Source organism: Prosopis cineraria, unplaced genomic scaffold (assembly GCF_029017545.1).
Source record: "Prosopis cineraria cultivar Desert tree isolate PC_DT_omini unplaced genomic scaffold, ASM2901754v1 PC2, whole genome shotgun sequence".
In the NCBI taxonomy this organism is placed as follows: Eukaryota; Viridiplantae; Streptophyta; class Magnoliopsida; order Fabales; family Fabaceae; genus Prosopis; species Prosopis cineraria.
The window spans coordinates 36,350,877-36,372,132 of NW_026555333.1; the positions used below are offsets into that span (position 1 = coordinate 36,350,877).

Sequence of the window (21,256 nt, forward strand, 5' to 3'; positions counted from 1 at the left end):
TAAGCTTGCGCTAACACTTAAATTGTTAATTTTTTTAGTCAATTTCAATTTTTACTTCAAAAAAATTAAGATTTTTTAAGCAACTTAACATTATATATATATATATATAGAGATATATATATATATATATCTATATATATATATATATATTTCACCTTACTCATATGAGATCAAGTATTAAAAGAGTATAAATGAAAGTATATGAAGTAACTTCTTGTGTTTAATTTATTCTTAATATTTAAAAAATATGCAAAACAAATAGTTATTAGAACATTAAAATTTTGTTTGAGTACAAAGTGTTTGAATTAGGAGTTGGGAGAGAGTTTTGTGAGTGCTGAGTAAAGGCTAAAGTCAATGTTAATTTCATTTAAATAATAATACTTGAGTATTCAAACTAATTTAATTTAAGTTCACGCTTTGCTTTAACTTTTTTGGCCTTATTCAAGTAGTTTAAATAAGTTTGAAACAAAAAAAAATGCTAAAGCTTTTAAAATCTAATCTAAAATTTTTTAAACTTATTCAGGCTAATTCATTAGGTTTGAAGCCCATGCCATCACATGAAAGCCTAGTTAAAGTCAAAAAATTTTAAGACCTAGGCGATAGAACTACCACCTAGATAATAGAGCAGCTCGATTGGACTCGTAACCCAATTTTTGAAGATTCGCTCATTTTGAATTGTTTTGAACTGAGTAGTTTTGACATAATCAAAATTAACCCAAAAATGTTGAACCATTTTGAATTGCTTTTTCTTTTTATTCTTATTTTAGTAATAAATTTTTTATTCAATCTAAAAATATTAATGTCCTTCTAGGTTGTTATACTAAAATTTTGGGTGAATAATTTGTTTATTGATGCAATGCAAATTGATAAATGAGAAATGAGAGGATAAATAAGATAAATAAATAATATATATATATATATATGAAAAATGAGAAAAATTAAAACTTAATATATTATGCCAAATAACTCTAAATTGAAAATGATATTTTTAGTATTTTAATATTTTTATATACACACACACATATATGCATATAAATATTATTTCTTATTTAATTATTATCTCATTGGTTCTATTACCAATCTAATTGGTTAAATTATGAGAACTGTGACTTACTATTCTTTTTGATTTGTCATCTAATCTAATTTTTAAAACATTAATCAAAGTATAATGCTACCAAGTGCCGAGTAAATGAGCAAGTTTATCCCATATGGCCTCGAGGTTGGAAGCATATTACCTTCAAAATCAATTAATTCTTTAAGCTTAGCCTTTATTGATCTAACTCAAGTTTGGGCTTAAAAGTCTATTTTTTATTTTTATTTTAAATTTAGTTTGCCATTATTATATTATACATGTATGTTCTAAAGTATAAATTAAAATATTCTAAAATGTAAAATAAATAATTCATATCATAATTTTAAAATACAAACACATATTTTTTGTGATTAAAATAAATATGAGTTTAACCATGTAGTCTAAACTTGAGCTCTTCGAAACATTTTTATATAAAAATACCCCAATATTCAATGCTCAAGTTAGGGTTTAAACAGTTAGCCCGTCGACTTGTGTTTTGGGCCTTTTTTTTTTTTTTTTTTACTTGTATCAAAAGTATTAAACAAAATCGTATTCCATGTTGTCATGCTACCTATAATTTATATTAAATGATAAATGATAGATGCATAAGTAAAGTTAAGAAACACATGGTATTTCATCTTTGATGATAGATGTGCATTAATGGCTCCTTGACCTAGCTTGCAATTTGAAAAATAAACAAAAATGTGATTGAGTATAAAAATTATATTTTATTATATATTATAATTATTTTCCTTTTCTCAAATTTATCATGTACGTGTATGTATAAAAATGGTTCAGGCAAAAAAAAAAAGAATATATAAAAATGGTAATTATTTAAATTAAGTATTTTCACACTTTCAAATGAGACTTGGTAAGTAATGATGAGGAATGATTTGCCTTATTTCTCTTTAGTTTTTTTTTTTTTTTTTGTTTACAGGAAAAGCAGTTTTACTCGCTCCATTTTCAACCAATTCTCATTTCTCAGTTCAGTAGTTTGATTTTGTTTCGAAATAATTGTCATTTCAGGTTTTTAAAAAAGTATAATAATAATTATTATTATTTTCGATAATTTAACCCTTCAGTTGCCTCAAAGATTTATTTTTAAAAATTATAATAAATAAGTGTATTTTAAAAAACACCTAAGCCTTTTTATTAAACTTTAGGCTATTTATTAACTTTCTTAATATCAATGCATAACTCCAAAATAACAATTACTCACCCCGCTCAGAAACTAAAGTCATTTTTATGAGATAAGGTATTCAAAAGTATAAAATATTTCGTATCTTCTAAGGTGTGATTAATGAGAGTTTTTCAAAAATATTTATATTTAAAAGTATAATTAATAAAAAATTTTAATTGAGACATCTTATTAAATAAAAATAAACATACAAAGAGTGTGTAATTTTAAAAATAATTAACTTATCCATTAGGGGTATAATTCAATTTAAGTACATTTAAAAGTAATAAGTTAATACATGTAAGAAAATATGCCATGCCAAGAATCTGTCATCTTATTCATTCATTGATATATTTAGAAATTGAAGCTATGTTATACAGGATTAAAATACAAATGTTTATAAATTATGCTAATTGAATTTATTATATAACGTCCATAATAGGCGACTAAATTTAATATTTTAATTATAAAAAAATATATTAATTCATAAATATTGATTCATTTTATAAGGATTTGATTCATGGTTTATAAATATGAGTTTAAATCCCATTACTTTGAAGATATCGTTAACAAACAATATGTAAATTACTCTTTAATTTTGAACACGTATCATAATTATAGGAATGACCCAACTTATTTAAACTTTAAATATTAAAAAATGAAAATGGATATTTAATTTTAAATTTAATATAAAAAATTACAATGTCGACAGACTCTCAGCAAAATAAACATAGACCTCTCAACAACTTCCTCCTCCAATTCACCATTTCCTTCTCTCTCTAGTAATTCGTAAAAGCACAAACACTCCTACTACTAGCAACTGCATATTCAAGCAATTCAATCAAATCAGCTCCACCACTCAATGTGGTGGCCGCGGCTCAAATCGACGACGGTTCAGATTCCGACTACCACTACCTCATCGTCCCCTTCCTCTGCCTCCTATTGCTCCTCTTTCAAAGATATTCAAACTCTCTTCTTAGACGAAACCCCATCCCACTCCATTTTCCACCGCCGCCTCCGCCTCCGCCTCCTCCGTCCCACATTACCCCTTCCCGCTCCTCCCGAAGCGGAGCGGCGCGTGGTCGTCTACTTCACCAGCCTGCGCGTGGTCCGGTCGACATTCGAGAACTGCAAGACCGTCCGATCTATTCTTCGCGGGTTTCGTGTTAAGATGGACGAACGAGATCTGTCCATGGATTCCAGATTCGTGAGGGAGTTGCAGGGGGTTATGTGCAAGACGGAGATGAAGCTCCCCAGTGTTTTCATTGGTGGTACGTATGTTGGCGGGGCGGAGGAGGTGATGCGGCTGCACGAGACTGGCGAGCTCAAGAAACTTATGGAAGGCTTGCCCGCATCTGATTCTGCACTCTGTGACGTGTGCGCCTGTCATAGATTCGTTCTGTGCGACCACTGTGACGGTAGCCACAAGATGTATTCACTGAAGGGTGGCTTCAAGACCTGTACGGCCTGCAACGAAAGCGGTCTCACCAGGTGCCCCTCTTGTTGAGCTGTTCTTCTGACCACTCACACTAAGCCCCATACAAAAAAAAAAAAAAAAAAAAAACCTTTGAAGGTTTTTTTTTTTATATGATGATTATGTTAGATTTGAGTATTGTCATATTTAATATGAGGTAGTTCACTAACATTATACATATTCGAATTTTAGACCTTGTGTCGGTTCTACTAAGACCAACGCGTATTGGTACTTAAAGCAATTTAACAATATGTTTTGGTCTTTTGGGAATGTTTTGTTGGGCAATTGAGCTTATGTATAGGCCCAAGATTTGACGTCTGGATTAGTGTCATTGTTTATTCGTTTTTTTTTTTTTGACCTGAAGTGTGATTGTTTATTCGAATATTAAGCTAATATGCTTTTTTATGTTTTTTTTTTTGGCGTTGCATTTTTATCTCTTGACACCCTGCCAACACTTTATTCAACTTTAACCAGAATCAGAGGTCATGCTTGATGGAGTATATAAACTATAAAGTCAGTCAATTTAATAGCACATAAATATAATTGTTAAACTCTTGAGTTAATTTTTTAATTTTAACATTTTAATATTTTTAATTTATAAAATCGTGTTAACTCACTTATAAATTTATGCTAATTAAACTAACGAGCTTATTTTTAAATTTATCATTTTTATATTTCTAACTTATAAAATTATGTTAATTAATTTATAAACTCGGATTATATATAAGTTTAGTTAAATTTGTTAAGCTTGTTATTATTATTATTTTTTAGTTGAGTGAGTTAAGTATATACTATAAAAATTTTAATTCATAAAAGTTATAAAACATGGTTCAAAGAAAAAAAAAACTTAAAATGCAAAAATTAATATTAATAAAAATGAAAACAAAAAATATCAAAAATAATTGTTTCCCTATTTTAAAATTTCTATGTTTTATATATGATAATTTATTAACATAGATGGATTTAATTTTAATAATTTATATTTTAAATATATTTAAATTAAATTATAGTCATATTTTAATAACTATTTATTAATAAAGATAAACTCTTATTAATTTACAATTTAAGTTTACATTTCTATCACGAGTTTAATAACTTTGCATATAAATGTAGATGGATAATTTAATTTTTAATATTTTGTTTAAAATGCTCTTTCTCGTTCTAAGTTCTAGCTTCATTTAAAAATTAACCTAATATCTAAATTTTGTTAGATTTCATTATAAACCCTTAATTTTGTCTTTTAATTTTTTTTTTGGTACGTTAGGTTGCACAAATATGAGTAGATTTCAGCTAATTTGAAGATAAATTTCATATTAGATAAATTTAGGCTTCATAAATATTTAATAAATTACAGAAGAAAGGCTTATACAAATTTAAATTTTAAGTTAAAATGTCCTGTTCTTATGCTATTATTAGCCATTTATTTCCTTTCCTATCTCAAGCAATCACTTCACATTCCTAACATAGTCTGCATATGTGGGCTTAATGCTGTCTCTTCATATTATCCTTGCTGTAATCATGATATTTTCTCCAAAATTAAAAGTCACATATCTCTCCTTTTTTTTTAAATCTTTTTAATTATCAGAGGGGGAACAGGATTTAATAGTCTTGAAATTTAATAGTCTAAAAGGTTAAATTAAGTACAGAATAAAATGAAAGGATAAAAGCAAAGTACAAAACAAAATTAAAATAAGTAAAATCATCAATGTGTCGTAAGAACTATTTAAAAATCTTTACTTCCAAGAAAAACATATTAAAAAATCTTTATCACTATTGAATTCGTCCATATTTTCTGTCCACCTGCTTGTATTTAAATTCAAATAACAAAACCAAAATAATATGAAGAGATCTACTGAAATTAAGTGCAAAAAATGATAAAGATTTATGAAAGAACAAAAATAAAATTATTTGTACTTTTATAGATATATATATATATATATATATATTGACGAATTGATATGGCCAATGGCAATTATTGAGTAAGCATGACGTGCAATGAATTGGATTTATGTTTATGCATATAATTGAACTAATAACATATATATACCATTGCGTGGCTGAGAACTTATTATGACAAGAAAATTATTTTTTTATTGATTTCAAATAATGACTTGAAGACAAATATATAGTTTTTTTTTTTTTTTCTGTTTGTGATACACTTTATAATGAAGCAATGAAGGAGATGACACAGTAATGAAAGAACTGTGTTCCCTCCTTTCTCTTTCAAATTCGGATTATTTGTCCTTCTCCGTTATTTGGATGGGCAAACAAATGCAACCTTCCTTCCATAACATATTAATATATTGCTTCGTCTTTTAGAGGGGTTAGGTGCTGTGCTTTTTGAGGGGTTAGCTTGTATGCAATGGTGGAGCCATGATTTAGGTAAGGTGTGCAAAATAATTTAATTTAAAAATTAATAATTTTTAAAAAATAATAATTATATTAGGATTAAAATTATAATAATATGAGCACATTGATCATCATTTTACATAGTCTTTTATGTAAATATACTCTTTATTTATTATTTTGATCATTAAAATATTATGTTTAATCGAATCTCACTTCCTAATAAAGTAACTATTTCAAACTAATTCTATCTTTTTAAATTTACCTCTATTTAACAGAATGTTTTATCCTAAGATAAATATAAAATTATTTATTTAATATGAGCACTTTTGAAAAAAAAAGTAATGATTATACCTTAAAAGATTAAAAATAATTTATCTTTTTTTAACATCTAACTCTTAAAAAATATTTTTATATTTTTTAACACAGGAAGGATCTAATAAGATTTTGTTGTCAAATATTTTTTAATTAGCTTAGAGGGTGTAAAATATTAAGAATAGGGGATATAATGTTGTAAAATTTACATATCTTACTTGTCATTTTTTTTCCAAAATGAGAGGGTATATTTGCACATTCTCGTCATAGAGTCACTCTGTCACTGACTGTATGTATGTATTGTCTCCCATTCTAGCTATAAGGTAAAGTTAAGTAATTTCACAATTCTTAAGAAACAGTGTTAATATCCTTAAATTTATAAAAATATTTGACTTTTCAATCTTTCCCCTCACTAACAATTCTAATAAAATGTGTATAAAAATTAAAAGTTTACCAACAACTTGATGGAATTAAGGAGGGAAAATATTGGAAACAATTAACTACTACATTTTTCCATTATACTCCCTCCATTCACTATTATAAATCACTTTTAACAATTTCATCAAATGATAGTTGATTAATTAAATTTGTCTTAAAATTAAAAAATATTTCAATTTTGCTTTTATTAAATAAAGAAACACAACATTCAATGAGCTATTTAGAAACACTAGATTATAATTAAATTCTCCTCTAGTATTTTGTGATAGGAGTCAAATTAAAAAATATTAATTAATAACTCTCTATGAAACTTATTTTAAGAATTAAAGTTTTTTTTTTTGAAGCAACCCTATGGTGGACATCAAAGAGAATATTTTAGACCAAATATAACTCTAAAACTTCGCGTTATAATTAGAATTGGAGGGGCCCTTTGGACGCGTGAGTGCGCGGCGCACACACATATCAAAGATTATGACATAAATCAAGCAAAAATTTATCGCAAATTAATTTTATTATCATGGATTATTGTAATGCAAAACTATATCAATGCCATGTGGTTTAGATGGTAAGGACTTGTTTGATTTTTATGCTCAAAAATTATTTTTTTAAAATAAAAAATAAAAAATTATTTTAATAAGTATTTTGGATTTAAATGTTTTTAAAAATTTTCTATTTTATTTTCAAAAATAAAAAATGAAAACATCTAAGAAATATTTTTTTATTTTTTATTTTTGAAGCACATTATATTTGACTAATATAATTAAATTACTTTTATTTATGACCAACCCTTATAATATAGGCCATCACCATCAACCACAAGCAATTAATGAACATGATTGGCCATTTTTAAATTTTTAAATTCTTTTTAAATTAAAATAAAAAAATATATTTTTATTCTGTTTCGTTTTGAAAAATAATTTTTAAAATTTGGTTTATAAAATAATTTTTAAAAACAGAAAGCAAAAGCAAAACCAAAGAAGCCCTTAAAAATGTGTTTTCTTTAAAGTAAGATTTTGGATTCATGCTTTTCATAAAAGAAAAAGATAATAATTTACTATGAGAAGGATTTAATTTTTAAAAGAATAAATTAATGATAACTAGGTTCCCGATAAATTAAAAAAATAAATTACAAATATTAATTTAAATAATTACAAATTTAAGAGTTTTAGATATAACTTTTAAGTTCTAAATATGACGATCACGGTTTAAAAATAAGATTTCTATTTGCAACTATTTTAATTGATATTTGTAATTTATTTTTTTAAATTTTTTTGGAGACCTAGTTGTCATTGATCTGATCTTTCAAAATGTACTATCATTTTTCCTTATTTATTGGAGCACTTTACGCTCTTGTGGTAGAAGTTCATAATGTCCAAATTAGGCTTGTTTGGTATAATATTATAGAATAGAATGAAAAATATTTTCATGTCCCTAACCAAAAACTAACTAAAGGTAATTAGTGGTGAATAATGATAATGATAGTATATAATTATAGATTATAAATACACATACATATGTATGTATGCATTTCTTTTAGCTATGCCAAACAAAGCCTTTTTTTTTTTTTAGTAAAAAGGAAACTTCATTCACAAAGAAGTAAAATGTTATAGATTAAGGGAAAAAAACCCAAGAAAGGAAAGACAAAAGACTCCTTTAAGGAACCGAAAAAAGTCTAATGAGGGGGCAAATGATATAAGTTAAAATCACAAGGGACACTATGTGCTAACTTAGCAAGATAGTCAGCATCCTTATTGTCATCTCTATACAAAAAATGAATATTAACATTCCAAGTCCTAATTAAAAGCCTTCTGGTAACTTGTATTATATTATAGAAGGGATGGTAACTATGACTGTTCCTTGTGATAGTTGAGATAGTGTATGTACTATTACCAAAAACCTCCACGACTATATATCCCTTCTTCCAACATAAATCCAACCCATAAAAAATCCCATAAATTTCCACAATGCCAGCCGGAACATGGTCTAGCTTTTGATTAAAACAAAAAATCCAAATTCCCAATATTATCTTCTAGGAAACCACCACATGCACTATGCCTATCACTAAGAACAGACCTATTCGTCTCTAGCCTAATTGCATCTATTCTTGATTGACAAGGATGGTTAGCAAAATGAAGACCTTCATGATTTTTAGCTTGAGTAAGTATCTTCATATCAACAACCACTTTGAAGAGGAAAGAAAAAGGTCTTCTATAAAGTCTTCTTCCTTAACTTGAAAGAGAGTCTTGTATCTAACTTTCCAAATATTCCAACAGTATAAGCAAAAAGGACATTCCAGAGATAGATTGTATGAAACGATTACCAACTTGGACTTTTAGATTCCATGATATCCACTCTCTTTTATTTAAGCTGAAAAACTTATCCATAACATCTGGTCATACATATTCATTCCACCATTTCTTAGCATGAGGGCAGTCTTTGAATAAATGCATTGTATCTTCAATTGTAGAATACCTTAAGGGATAAGGGCGATCCACATCTAAACTGCATTTCTGCTATGGCTCTGTTGTGTGTACTTTATCATATGCCATCAACCATAGAACGAATTTGATCTTTTCAGGAATCCTCCATCTTTAGATGTTACGCCAAATGGGGTCTGTTTGATCCTCCCCATTTGTAAAAAGGATAAAATAACCAGAATGCATAGAGTAATTTCCATCATTAGAAAAAATCCACAAGTGTTTGTCATCTCATCTCTCCTTATAGAGGGCTCTCAAGTTAGAAATAAGATTCACAACATGATCCGAAAGCCAGATCTCAATTTCATGAAATCTTATTGACTCAAAAGAAGAGCATAATCTTTTACATGTTCGTTAATGTCACACCCCGAAAATAGAACATGTTTGGCACAAAATATAGAGATAATACCAATATCCTAAAAGTCTTTACTCAAGAAAACTCTAATTTATAAGCCATGAATACCTTTGATAATAAATTAAGCCATCATCAATACAAATCATACAAACAAAAGATTTATTATTTTACAAAATAGTAGTAGCAGGAAGGAATTCTCTTCCGATCAGTAAATATCAAAGTATAAATCACAAGGATGAGGACCCTAACTATAGCTTATGTGAAGCACCTGATATAAGAAATCTACTTTAAAGAAGTTGATTTCAGCCTTTCACCTCATCTGAATATTACCGCCACTCAGGGATTAGCGGAAGGTACAACATCATCTAATGTATCTGAGACCAAAATAATAATTTTCAGTGAATAACGTCCCAACAATAAATAATAAAACTTGAATAAAAAAAAGAAAGTTTAAAATAATTGTGAGTCAAAGAGACAACAGCTTTCAGAAAAATGTAATAAACTTTAAAATAGAATAGCTTTGTAAAATTTTTAAAATTAGATCTTAAATTATTGAACTATCATGGCAAATATTAATAGGACTTGCTTCCAAGAAAGCACATAAATGAATTAAATAGTTATAAACAAATTACTAAATAATATCAATGGAATGTAAAATCATCAAATAATTGGATTCATAATTATAGGGACTTATCATAACAATTAACAAACGTGGACACACAGTCCACGAAGGTAAATAACCAAACACAGCTTATGCCACGAAAACAAACATGGATACACAATCCACGAAGGTAAGTAACCAAATGCAGCCGAGGCTACGAAACAAACGTGGACACATAGTCCACGAGGGTATGTAACCAAATGCAGCCGAAGCCATGAAACAAACGTGAGTACGATGCTCACGAATAACCATCCCTCCGTTCCACGTGCGTTGGCCATCGCACGGGGCTAGCACCTCCTACAAACACCCTGCTAGCTAGGTGTACCATGGCGTGCCAAGGGCTAACAGAACTGCCGTTAGCAACCAGTGTTCCGTATAAAGTCCCCATTTTTTTTAAAAACCATTTTCAAACATGTGAGAAAACCATCGCTTTCAAGATACAGTTCTTATTCTCAAAATCAAACTCGCATGAATGCTTTTAAGCATTGAAACTTTTCAGAATAAAATTCCATATCCAACGCTCATACTTGCCTTTATCAAATAATTAAAAATTTCAAAGTTGAACTCGTAAGAATCATTCTCTATATCAATCCAATATTTGATAAAATAAAAATCTCACAATCAAAGTCCAAACTTGATTTAATTGATCAAATAACATTTCAAATTTGGTAAAGCTAATTTCTCAAAATAAAACAATCAACAAATATCTAATAATCGTATTAATGCTATTAAAATGAATTTTCAGAAAAAAGTAATATTTTACTAAAGAAAATTTTAATTGAAAAAAAAATCAGTTGGGACGCTATCCACTTACCTTTAGCATGCCCAAGAACCAAAATTCATTTCGTTCGACTTCATCCAGGTCTCCCATCCTCTAAGCACCCTATTCATGGTGATGAACAATTTAATGGCCTTACTCTAGCCAAATAAATTATCTTCCAATATTGGTAATACTATAACCAATCAAACTCTAAATCATTATAATTTAATCATCCCAATTTTAATTTCTTTAATCCTTTCAATACTTTACATGTTTACCTTTCTAAGACTACCTTTCTATTTGACACTGATTAAATTTTAATCTGCCTTCCAATTCTTATACTAAATTTTTAATCAAGTGTGTGTGTATATAATTTTTATTAATCATAATATAACCATCACATATAATCTGCCACAATAATTAAGATTTCTCGCTTACAGTAACAAGTTGCTTAAACCATGATTGCCATTTAAAATAAGCTTCCTAATCCTCAATTTAAACTTACTTCAATACTATTTCTATCCATGCTCATGCACAGCCACAGAGCAAATGAAAAAAAGAACAATATTTATTTTTTTTTTCTACCCCAATATCCATGTATAAACTAGCCGAGGAAAAGAAGACAGGTGGTATTCACCCATCTATGAAGCATAGGAGAATTTAAAAGGGCAGACTTGAAATATTATCCAGCTTCATGAGCACGGCAGTGACACCAAAAACAGGAAAGAATGACCGACAATCAATAAAGTTTAAGATTGAAGTTTGAACAACCAACAACAATAAAGAATAAGAATAGCTGAACTTACCACACACACATACTCGACACCCATGCTGAGAGGAAAAATAAAATTAAAGGCTGAGAACACACATACAACACGAGCTCGCATGACCAGCAAACAGGAAAGTAGAGGAGAACAGAAATCATACGGCGCAGCACTTCAAGTCGACGGCATAGATGGAGAATCTATGGTGAAGACCTAGGACGCACACCGACGGCAAGAATTAGAGAAGCAAATCAAAAATGAAGAGGAAATGGTGAAGCGAAAACCAGACGCTCTCTCTCTCCTCGTGCTCTCACTTCTTCAACAGAATAGAGACGGCACGAACAGGGGAAGAAGAAAAATTTAACAGTGATGCCTCACGGGAACAAAAAGAGCTTGTGACCTTGCCAAGCTCCTATTAGGTGTGAATGAACGGAGATTCCAGCAGCAAAGACAACGGCCACACAAGCTGAACACCTAGTGAAGCTGAGCAATCTATGACTCAAAACAGAGTAGTCATCTGGCACGGTACATAGGGAAGGAAGAAAATGACATCAACCACACCAGACCAAGCAAAGAAAGGTCTCACGATCAGCACCACTATCTCTGACGACTCGATTTCTCTTGGCCATCAGTGACGTAAACGTGAACAGCGAAGGCAGAACAGCATACGAGGAAGATCGAGATAGGGATCACGACTGAGGACCTGGGCATCGCATAGGGGTGATGAGCTCCCACTTCGCCGGTGACGGCTGGAGATGATAAGCGAAGGAGGAGAAGCCGGGAGAAAGTGGAGAGTTCCAGACTTCTCTTTTCTGGTTCTAGAATCATGATTGGAAGAGAAAAGGAAACATAACTAGAAAAATATCGCGAGCTCTCTCTCTTCTGTACACACCACCGACTAAGAGGATAATAAACTTTTTGGGAAAATTACAAAATATAACCCAGAGCTTGTTGGGAAAATTTCAAAAGAAACCCCATCAGATTTCTTTTTATTTTTATTTATTTTATTTTATTTATTATAACATTTATACAATAAGAAGCAAGGCACTTTAGCACTTTTTATATGATTAAAAATAAAACTGAAATATGGGTTTAAACCTAGACTTTCGTATGTATAATTAGTATAAATTAAACTAGGTCACTGCTCTTCATCCATCATAAAATGTTAATAAATAAATAAATAAATATCAATTGAAAGGAAATTTATTAAATGTAAAATTTAGGGTCATTACAGTTAAGGTCTATAAACTCTCTGCCTTGTTCCACATAATCAATCAGTAGCTTTCCATTAGGTATCCAGCTCTCAAACCAGAAAGAGGTATTATTACCCGATCTTATGAATTTTTCAAGCCTATCTTGAAAAGAATCCCACGCTTTCATAATACTTCTCTATGTAATTGAAGCCCCTACTCTTTTCTTCCCTTTGGGAGAGTCACCTTCACCATACTTGTATTTGGATTTTAAAACTTGTACCTAAAGAGCTTTCTCATTAGTTAACAAACCCCAACACAATTCCTACATCAATACTTTGTTCTGAAACTTCAAATTTTTAATGCTTAATCCACCCAGATCTTTGTGCTTCTGTAGAATGTCCTAAGAGACGAGATGTAATTTACGAGCTTCAACACTATCTTCCCAAAGAAAGCTATGACTGATCTTTTCTAGATCATTGAGAATCCTCATGGAAAAAAGTATAGTATGCATATAGTAGGAAGGAAGGGCCAAGATAACAAATTTAACAAGAGTGCATCTTTTCACTATAGTAAGATATTTACTTTTTCAATCCGACATCCTCTTTCTTGCTTTCTCAAGTATAGGAACAAAGAGGTTACTTTTGTGCTTCTGTAGAATGTCCTAAGTATTTTCCCATATCATTAGTTAATCCAACTCCTAACCTTCAACTAAACACCTACTTCTTCTGCAAACTCATATTCTTAGAGATAAAAAGCTTAGTTTTATCTTTGTTCACTTTCTCCCTAGAGCTAGCATAGAAGTGGAACATACAACTATCCATGATATCCATTTGCCTACGAGATACTTCCCCAAAAAGCACAAGATCATCAGTAAAAAACAAACAAGAAAGTCGAGGACCATTCTTAATGAGATGAATTGGTTTCCATTTGCCTTTCACAATCACATCATCAATTATATGACTCAATTTTTCCATACATAGAGTAAAGATATATGATGATAGTGGATCTCCTTATAGAAAATCTCTAGAAGGTACAAACTCTAAAGTAGGCTCTCCATTCCATAGAACTTTAGCAACTAGAGTACTAACACATGCCATAATGATCTTGCACAGCTTATTCCCAAAGCCCACTTCTTTAATGCATCTTTGGATAAAAGTCCACTCAAGGCAATCAAAAGCCTTTTCCAGGTCCACTTTTATAGCCACAAAACCCTTTTTCCTAGCGTTCCTCTTCATGGTATTGATGACTTCTTGACCAATGATTATGCTATCACTACTTTGTCTTCTCGTGATAAAACTATTCTAATGATCACCAACAATCTTATTCATCAACCCTTTAACTGTATTGGCAATAATTTTAAAGACTCTTGTAACTTACATTGCATATAGATATAAGTCAAAAGTTCTTCATACATTCAAGATGATCAATTTTAGGAATGAGTACAATATATGTACTATTGATCTCCTTAACTTTACTAGGATCTTGAAAAATCTCCTTCACCATTTGACAAATCAAAGCCCTAGAGTCCTAAAGTATTGTTGGTAGAAAACCACTTGAATGCTATTTAGTCTTAGGGCTTTGAAGGCTCCAAAATCAAAGGTTTCTTGTTTAATCTCTTGATATGTAAGTTCTCAGTCTAGATTAGCCCCCTCGGAGTCGCTAAGTATAGGGTAGCTTTTTTGAGACACTGCTAGTGGTTGGAGTATAGGCTCAGACTTGAAAAACTTCTTATCTGCTGGTGGTTGGAGTATAGGCTTAGACTTGAAAAACTATTTATAATACTCTAGAGCCATATTTTTCAACTGCTCATTATTAAAGACCTAGTTGCCCAAATCATCTTTAAGTACATCTAGTTGATTTTTCTTCTAATTTGAGTAGTAGCATGGAAGAATCTACTATTTTTGTCTCCCCAATTTAGCCATTTGCATCTTGATTTCTAGTACCACAATAGTTCTTCTTAGGTTAGGACTTTGTTATAATCCTTCTAAAGGTCAGCTTCTTTCTACTTAAGGTATTGTGAGTCTTTCCTCCTTCTTATAGCATCAATGTTCTCAAGTCTCCTCAACAAGTGGTTCTTTTTCTTAGGAATGTTTCCAATCCTAGATTTGTTCCAATGGACCTCAGCTGTTTCAAATGTTTTAAGTTTATCACTCTAGCTACCAACACTTTAGCAATAGTTTACCACATCCATAAAACCCTCCTTTAGAAACCAAGCAGCTTGACACCTAAAGATAGGTTTGCTCCTCTGCCTTTATTGATGAGAAGAGTTCTTAATGTATAGAGGTCTATGGTCTGATCCAAACTTGCCAAGATGAAAAAATTTGAAGTTAGGAAAAGTAGAAGACCACTCCCTGTTGGAAAATGCCCAGTCAATTCTTTCCTTAACTATCCTACTCTCCCAATTAAATCGATCCCCAATGAAGTCCACCTCAAGAAGATTCGCTTTATAAATCCCTTATCTAAATTGCTTCATAGACACATAATTCAAACTAGCACCCCCATATTTATCCTCATCCGATAAATAAGCATTGAAATCCCCTAAAGTTAACTATGGCCTAATTATATAGCAATTAAGAGCTTTAAGACTAGCCTAGAGATTTTTTTGTAGATAGGTGTTAGTTTTTGCTTATGCACAAGTCACTTCAAATGAAACATTAGTGCTCAAATCTTGAACCCCTACATGTAACAGCTAAGTAATTGAAGCTCAATGTAACTACTTTAGAAAATTACCAAGGCATATGGTGAGCTAAAATATTTAAACATGCAAATTTGCAAGTGCCCAAGGAATATCAAGTAATAAAAATTTGTAAAATATGGTTTTCTTTCTTTTTTTTGGGTAACATATCAATTTATGATAAAATAAGAATTTGTAAAATTTGTAAAATATTGTTTTCAAGAGAATGATTGACACCATCAATTTGGTTGAGCATCAACTTATACTTTTATTGTCTAGACTAAAAAATTTACAATTTTATTTAATGTTAGCAAACCACAAAACGAAATGGAGTCAAGAAATGAATTTTAAGCTACAATCAGTGTTGGTAATAATCTTGGATCTTAAGTATGGCTTGGAATATTATTATGGTGTTGATTATTTCATAAAGTATATTATCTCTTTAATTACAAATAAAGTTATCCTTACTAGTCTAGTTGACTTTTAAATATCCATAAGTGTCTTCCAACTCAACATGAGCATTCCAATTATATGTTAGCCCTTGATTCATTGCATAATTATCCAATCAATAATAGTACAAAAATGTTCCTTTTTAAAATTCAATTAAAATGACTTTCCAAATCGGTTGCATGGTGCCCTAGAAAGAAGGAAAAAAATTGACTTTCAAGATATTTGCATAAATGATTTAGAAAGTGCTTTTTTAAACTGTTTATTGTCACAATCTGTCAAGAAAATGAAACGTTCTAAACTGACTTTATGAACAACTTGGTATGTTGGTATGGCCTCATAACCTTATAATCGTTATCATGGAGTTAGTAACTTATTAATTATCATGAATGCTAGTGTTATGTAGAGAGACAGTTATGGTGTTGCTCTTCATGCAGAAGGGGAAAAAAACACTAACTACTAATGGTTGCTATAAAAAAAAATAAAGAGGAATTAAATTAAGAAAACACAAAGCAACATTATTATGAAATGCAAATTTTTTTTTCTTACTCGTGAACATAAGGTGCTAGCCGCTAGGAAACACTTCTTTTTTTCTTTTGTCAAGCCTCAACAATATGTAGACATGTCTCACATTGGCATTGTTCCCTTTTTTTTGGTTGTGAACTAGGAAAAGGAAACAAAACTCATCGTCTTCGCTTGAAGACACTATATTACATAAAACTATAGCATATATATGTAAAGCATATATAGAGCTTATATAGTAGGAAACTATGCTAGCTTAACTAATAACCTTTGGTTTATGTTTTAAGTATACAACTACCTACTTTCAAAACTTGTTGAGAGACGATAGCTAGCTAGTAGGCTTATGAGTATTTAGGGATTTGATACCAAATATGTGTGTGTGTGTAGAATGTTTAGATCACTGAGAGGGCATACCTAACCATGGGATAATCTTATGGTTACACTAGTAGGAAAATGCTTTCTAAACTATTTTAAAAACCTTTAAAATCAATTGAAATATATGGGTAGTTTAGAAAGTCTTGGACTTTTTACAATTAGTTTAAAAAGTACCCCAAAACAGAAGAACCAAATAAATAAATAGGCTTTTTAAAGTAGATTGTGTGCCATGAACAACTGATTTAGAAAGTGACACCTTTCTAAATTGGTTTCTAACATCTACTAGGTTTAGAAAAAGACTTTCCAAACCTGTTATTGTCACGACTAATTTAAAAGATAGGCTATTTAAAAAAAAACTTGTTTAAATGTTTACTTCACTCCTTATTTTTTATAGAACATTTACAATTTATCGCTTACAATTGAAAATAGATATACAACTAGCATAGTCTAGTATTTTCAATTAAAAATCTAATTAAGCAATAAGATAAACATTTAACAATTCAAAATCTAATTCAAATCATATCCAATTCAAACCTAAACTATGTACAAATGCAATTTAGTGCTAAGTTCTAACAATTCAACTCTAACATTAATTATTGAAATAAACTAAATTAACTAATAGTTCAAAAAAATAACTAAACTAACAGTTCAAATCTTTTAAACTAACTATCATGGAGCTCTATAAAATATTCCATCTACAATTGTCAAATCTTGTGGATGTCCAATTAAGGAAATGGCTCAGCAAGCTTGAATATTTGAAAGTGTGAAAATCAAAGTGTTAGATATTAGTGATTCAAATTGAAGAAAAATAGTACAAAACTTTTACACATACTTTTAACTTTTAGGTAAATGAAGTCATGCCTTGTATTATGATATTAAAAATATGTCACATGACATCACTAAAAAAAAAAAAACTTTTGGTGGTGACTTTTTAGTGATGACAAAAAAAGTTGGCGCTAAAGGTCTACTTTTGGTGGTGACAATTAGAAGTCGCTGTTAAAAGTTGACATTTGGTAGCAACATTGTGTCACTATTAAAAGTCACTGCTAAAAGTTGATTTTTTATGATTACTCACTACAAAAAAAAAACTTTTGGCGGTGACTTTTAGTGATGACAGAAAAAGTTACCACTAAAGGTCTACTTTTGGTGGTGACAATTAAAAGTCACGATTAAAAGTTAACTTTTGGCAGCAATATTATGTTATCGTTAAAAGTCGCTGCTAAAAGTTAATTTTTTGTGGTGACTTTTAAATTTAGCCACCAAAGACCCTCTTTTAGTGGTGACTTTTAATTATGGACATCAAGAGTGTTTTTATAAAAAATAATTTATAATTAATTTTAATAGTGACAATTTGTCACCACCAAAAGTATTTTTATAAAAAAATAATTAAAAAATTAAAAATAATTTATATAATATTACTTTTAGCGACAGTTTGACAACCTATTTTCATAAAAAATTTAAAAAATATTTTCATAAAAATTAATTTACATAATTACTTTGAGGTATTTATATATAAAATGAAAAATAAATTTTATATAAGATCAATAATGATTACTTTTAAAAATAATGATCTTGTTAAGCTAGTATTTTAATAATGATCTTATTTTAATAATTATATTTAAAAAAATTCTTATGAATTATTTTTTAATATTGGTCTTATTAAGCTAGTATACATAATCAAGCTATATATAAATTATAAATGAATTATTTCTCATAATTTGAATTATTTCAAAAAAAATTATTTAAACTGTAATCAAAGTAAGTTATACATAAATACTTACTTATTTACTTGCGTATACGTAAATAGTGTTGAAATATTAAATTTATATAAATGTTGTAAGATGCAAATGACATTGCAGACTACTTGATACATTACGTATTTGATGTGTGGCTTAGCATGTACATGATGTCTACTCCATCTATTGAACTCTATTTTTCACTATCATAAGATTATTTAAATAAAATGCTCCGCATTTGATGATTATTTAAAATAAAAAAATAAAATAGATAGAGAATATTTGATAGTTTTTAATCGTCAAGTAAAGTTGGCTATAATATATGTTGTATTATTACTTGACCATTAAAAACTATTAAGTATTAACAAAAATAAACGTCAAGTATGGAGATATTCTGTGGTAGTGTTTCTTCATCTGGTCCTTGTTTTTCAAATCACTCAAATTGTTTAATTTGTTAATGTTAAATTTGTTGGGATTATCATTGGATGAGAATTGTAAACTTGATTGCTTAATTTATATTAATATTTGAATTATGAATAAAATTATGTGTAAACTTATTAATGTTTATTTATTTTAAATTGTAAAGTTATTAGAAAGTATTTCCTATTATCTTGAGAATGATTCTATTAAAGAGACTTTAATGGAAGACCAAATTGATCCCGATCGAGCCAAAACAAAAATATTTCTATTTTGATTATAAAATATTCACTTAAATTTTTAATTTATATTTTTTATTTAGCATCTACTTTTAATTTATTACATGTCCACCAATTTCTTATCTCAAAGATAATAAAGAATAATTCAAAATGACTAACAAAATATATATGATTACAATAATTTTTTTATTAAAATATTTTTAAGATAATCGAAATATTATAGAAAAAATTTATTTTTAATAAAAGAAGGGAAAGCATTTAACTTGGGAAAAGAAAAAATTTTAATCACTTATTTATTAATTTTTAAGAAAAATATGGAAAAAAAAGTAAAAGATATAAATTTAACGTAAACTAATATAATAAATACTTATAGATAAATTATATACTTAATTTTTTTATATAAAAATAAAAATAAAATTAAAAAATTGGTTAAAATGTTTATAAGAAAATTATTTAATATTTGAAAATTATTTCTTAAGTTCATTTTCCTAACAAAAATAATATTTTCTACAACAAAAATAATTTTATTTAAAAATATAATATATATACACTCATAGATATTATTTTATCATATTAATAAATAAAAATAAAATAAAATATATATGTATCTATTTCTAATAATGTATTATTATTTGATATATGGAAACTTATATATACAAGTTCTTAGTTCATTATATAATCTTAGAGACTTCCACAACAATGGCACCCTATGCTTGTCCTGTCTCTCTTCTCTTGCCCTAATCACTACCCTGTTTTGTAAAAATGTAACCACGGGAGTGAGATAAAAATCTTAATAATAGAATAACTTACTCTTATTGACTATCACATGTAATTATATGAAAGTAAAACATAATATACCATTTAATATAACATATTGCATATTTCATTTCACAAATCACTCTTATCAAACATTTCCTCACTTTACATTTGTTTCACCACTTTTCTCCACCTTTACAGCATATAGCAATACATAGCATCATATAGCATGATCACTACTGATCAAAACCCTAAATTACCTCGTCACAAAACCATAGGCTTGCCTTAGACCAATATACACTCTCATTAGCCCTGAGCTCATCTTTAATGGTAAAATCACTCAGCCAAATATGTACTATTTCACTTTCGAACTATGATTTCTCCCAATACACATAATAGGATGTTGTTAACTCCAACACCACATAGACACTAAGGAGTCCCATATCCCTAACATCGCACCTCAGTAGGCACGAAGGAGTTCTTTTCTAACATCCTATCTCGAAAGGCATTAAGAAGGTATATTTATCCAACACCACACCTCGTTGAGTACTAAGGAGAATATGTCACATGGTTTTATCACCATTTCTCCACTAGGGTGAACTCCCAACCCTATGATCATGCTTTCTAAACCACATAGATTCTAAATCACCACTTTATATACTTCCTCACATATAACATATATATAACACACACACACATAACATAACATATGAAATCACATTTCCTCATTCATTTCTTTGCTCAAGAGCCATTTTCATGCAACATTCACACAATGCTATAAAATATACTTAGCTCAAAACACTTTTATACACTAAAAAGCATGCTCACATACAGTTACAATAAATAGTCAAACAAAAGAAGTTATTTAGTTATTTTAACCTTTCTATAACTAGAAAGGTTATTCATGGATTTCAACTACCACAATAGCTTGTCACAAGCTTTCTTTCTCAACTCACATGCTTAATATACCAATCTGAACATATTTGGCACAATTTACTCATTTGGTCCAATTTGACCAAAAGCACATATTATTACTTATGGCTATATTTAGCCATAAA

The 21,256-nt window shown here is 29.2% G+C and overlaps 1 protein-coding gene across 1 annotated transcript; it reads left to right on the forward strand.

Moving 5' to 3' along the window:
* Positions 1 to 2,993: 2,993 nt before the first annotated feature.
* Positions 2,994 to 4,136, forward strand: LOC129297879 (uncharacterized protein At5g39865-like). Its single transcript, XM_054936222.1, has one exon. The coding sequence runs from the start codon at positions 3,112 to 3,114 to the stop codon at positions 3,754 to 3,756; it is 645 nt and encodes a 214-aa protein (XP_054792197.1). The 5' UTR covers positions 2,994 to 3,111; the 3' UTR covers positions 3,757 to 4,136.
* The last annotated feature ends 17,120 nt before the right edge of the window (positions 4,137 to 21,256 follow it).

Excerpts from the sequence above, each read along its gene's own strand:
- LOC129297879 (XM_054936222.1), top strand. The coding sequence starts at position 3,112 with ATGTGGTGGCCGCGGCTCAAATCGACGACGGTTCAGATTCCGACTACC.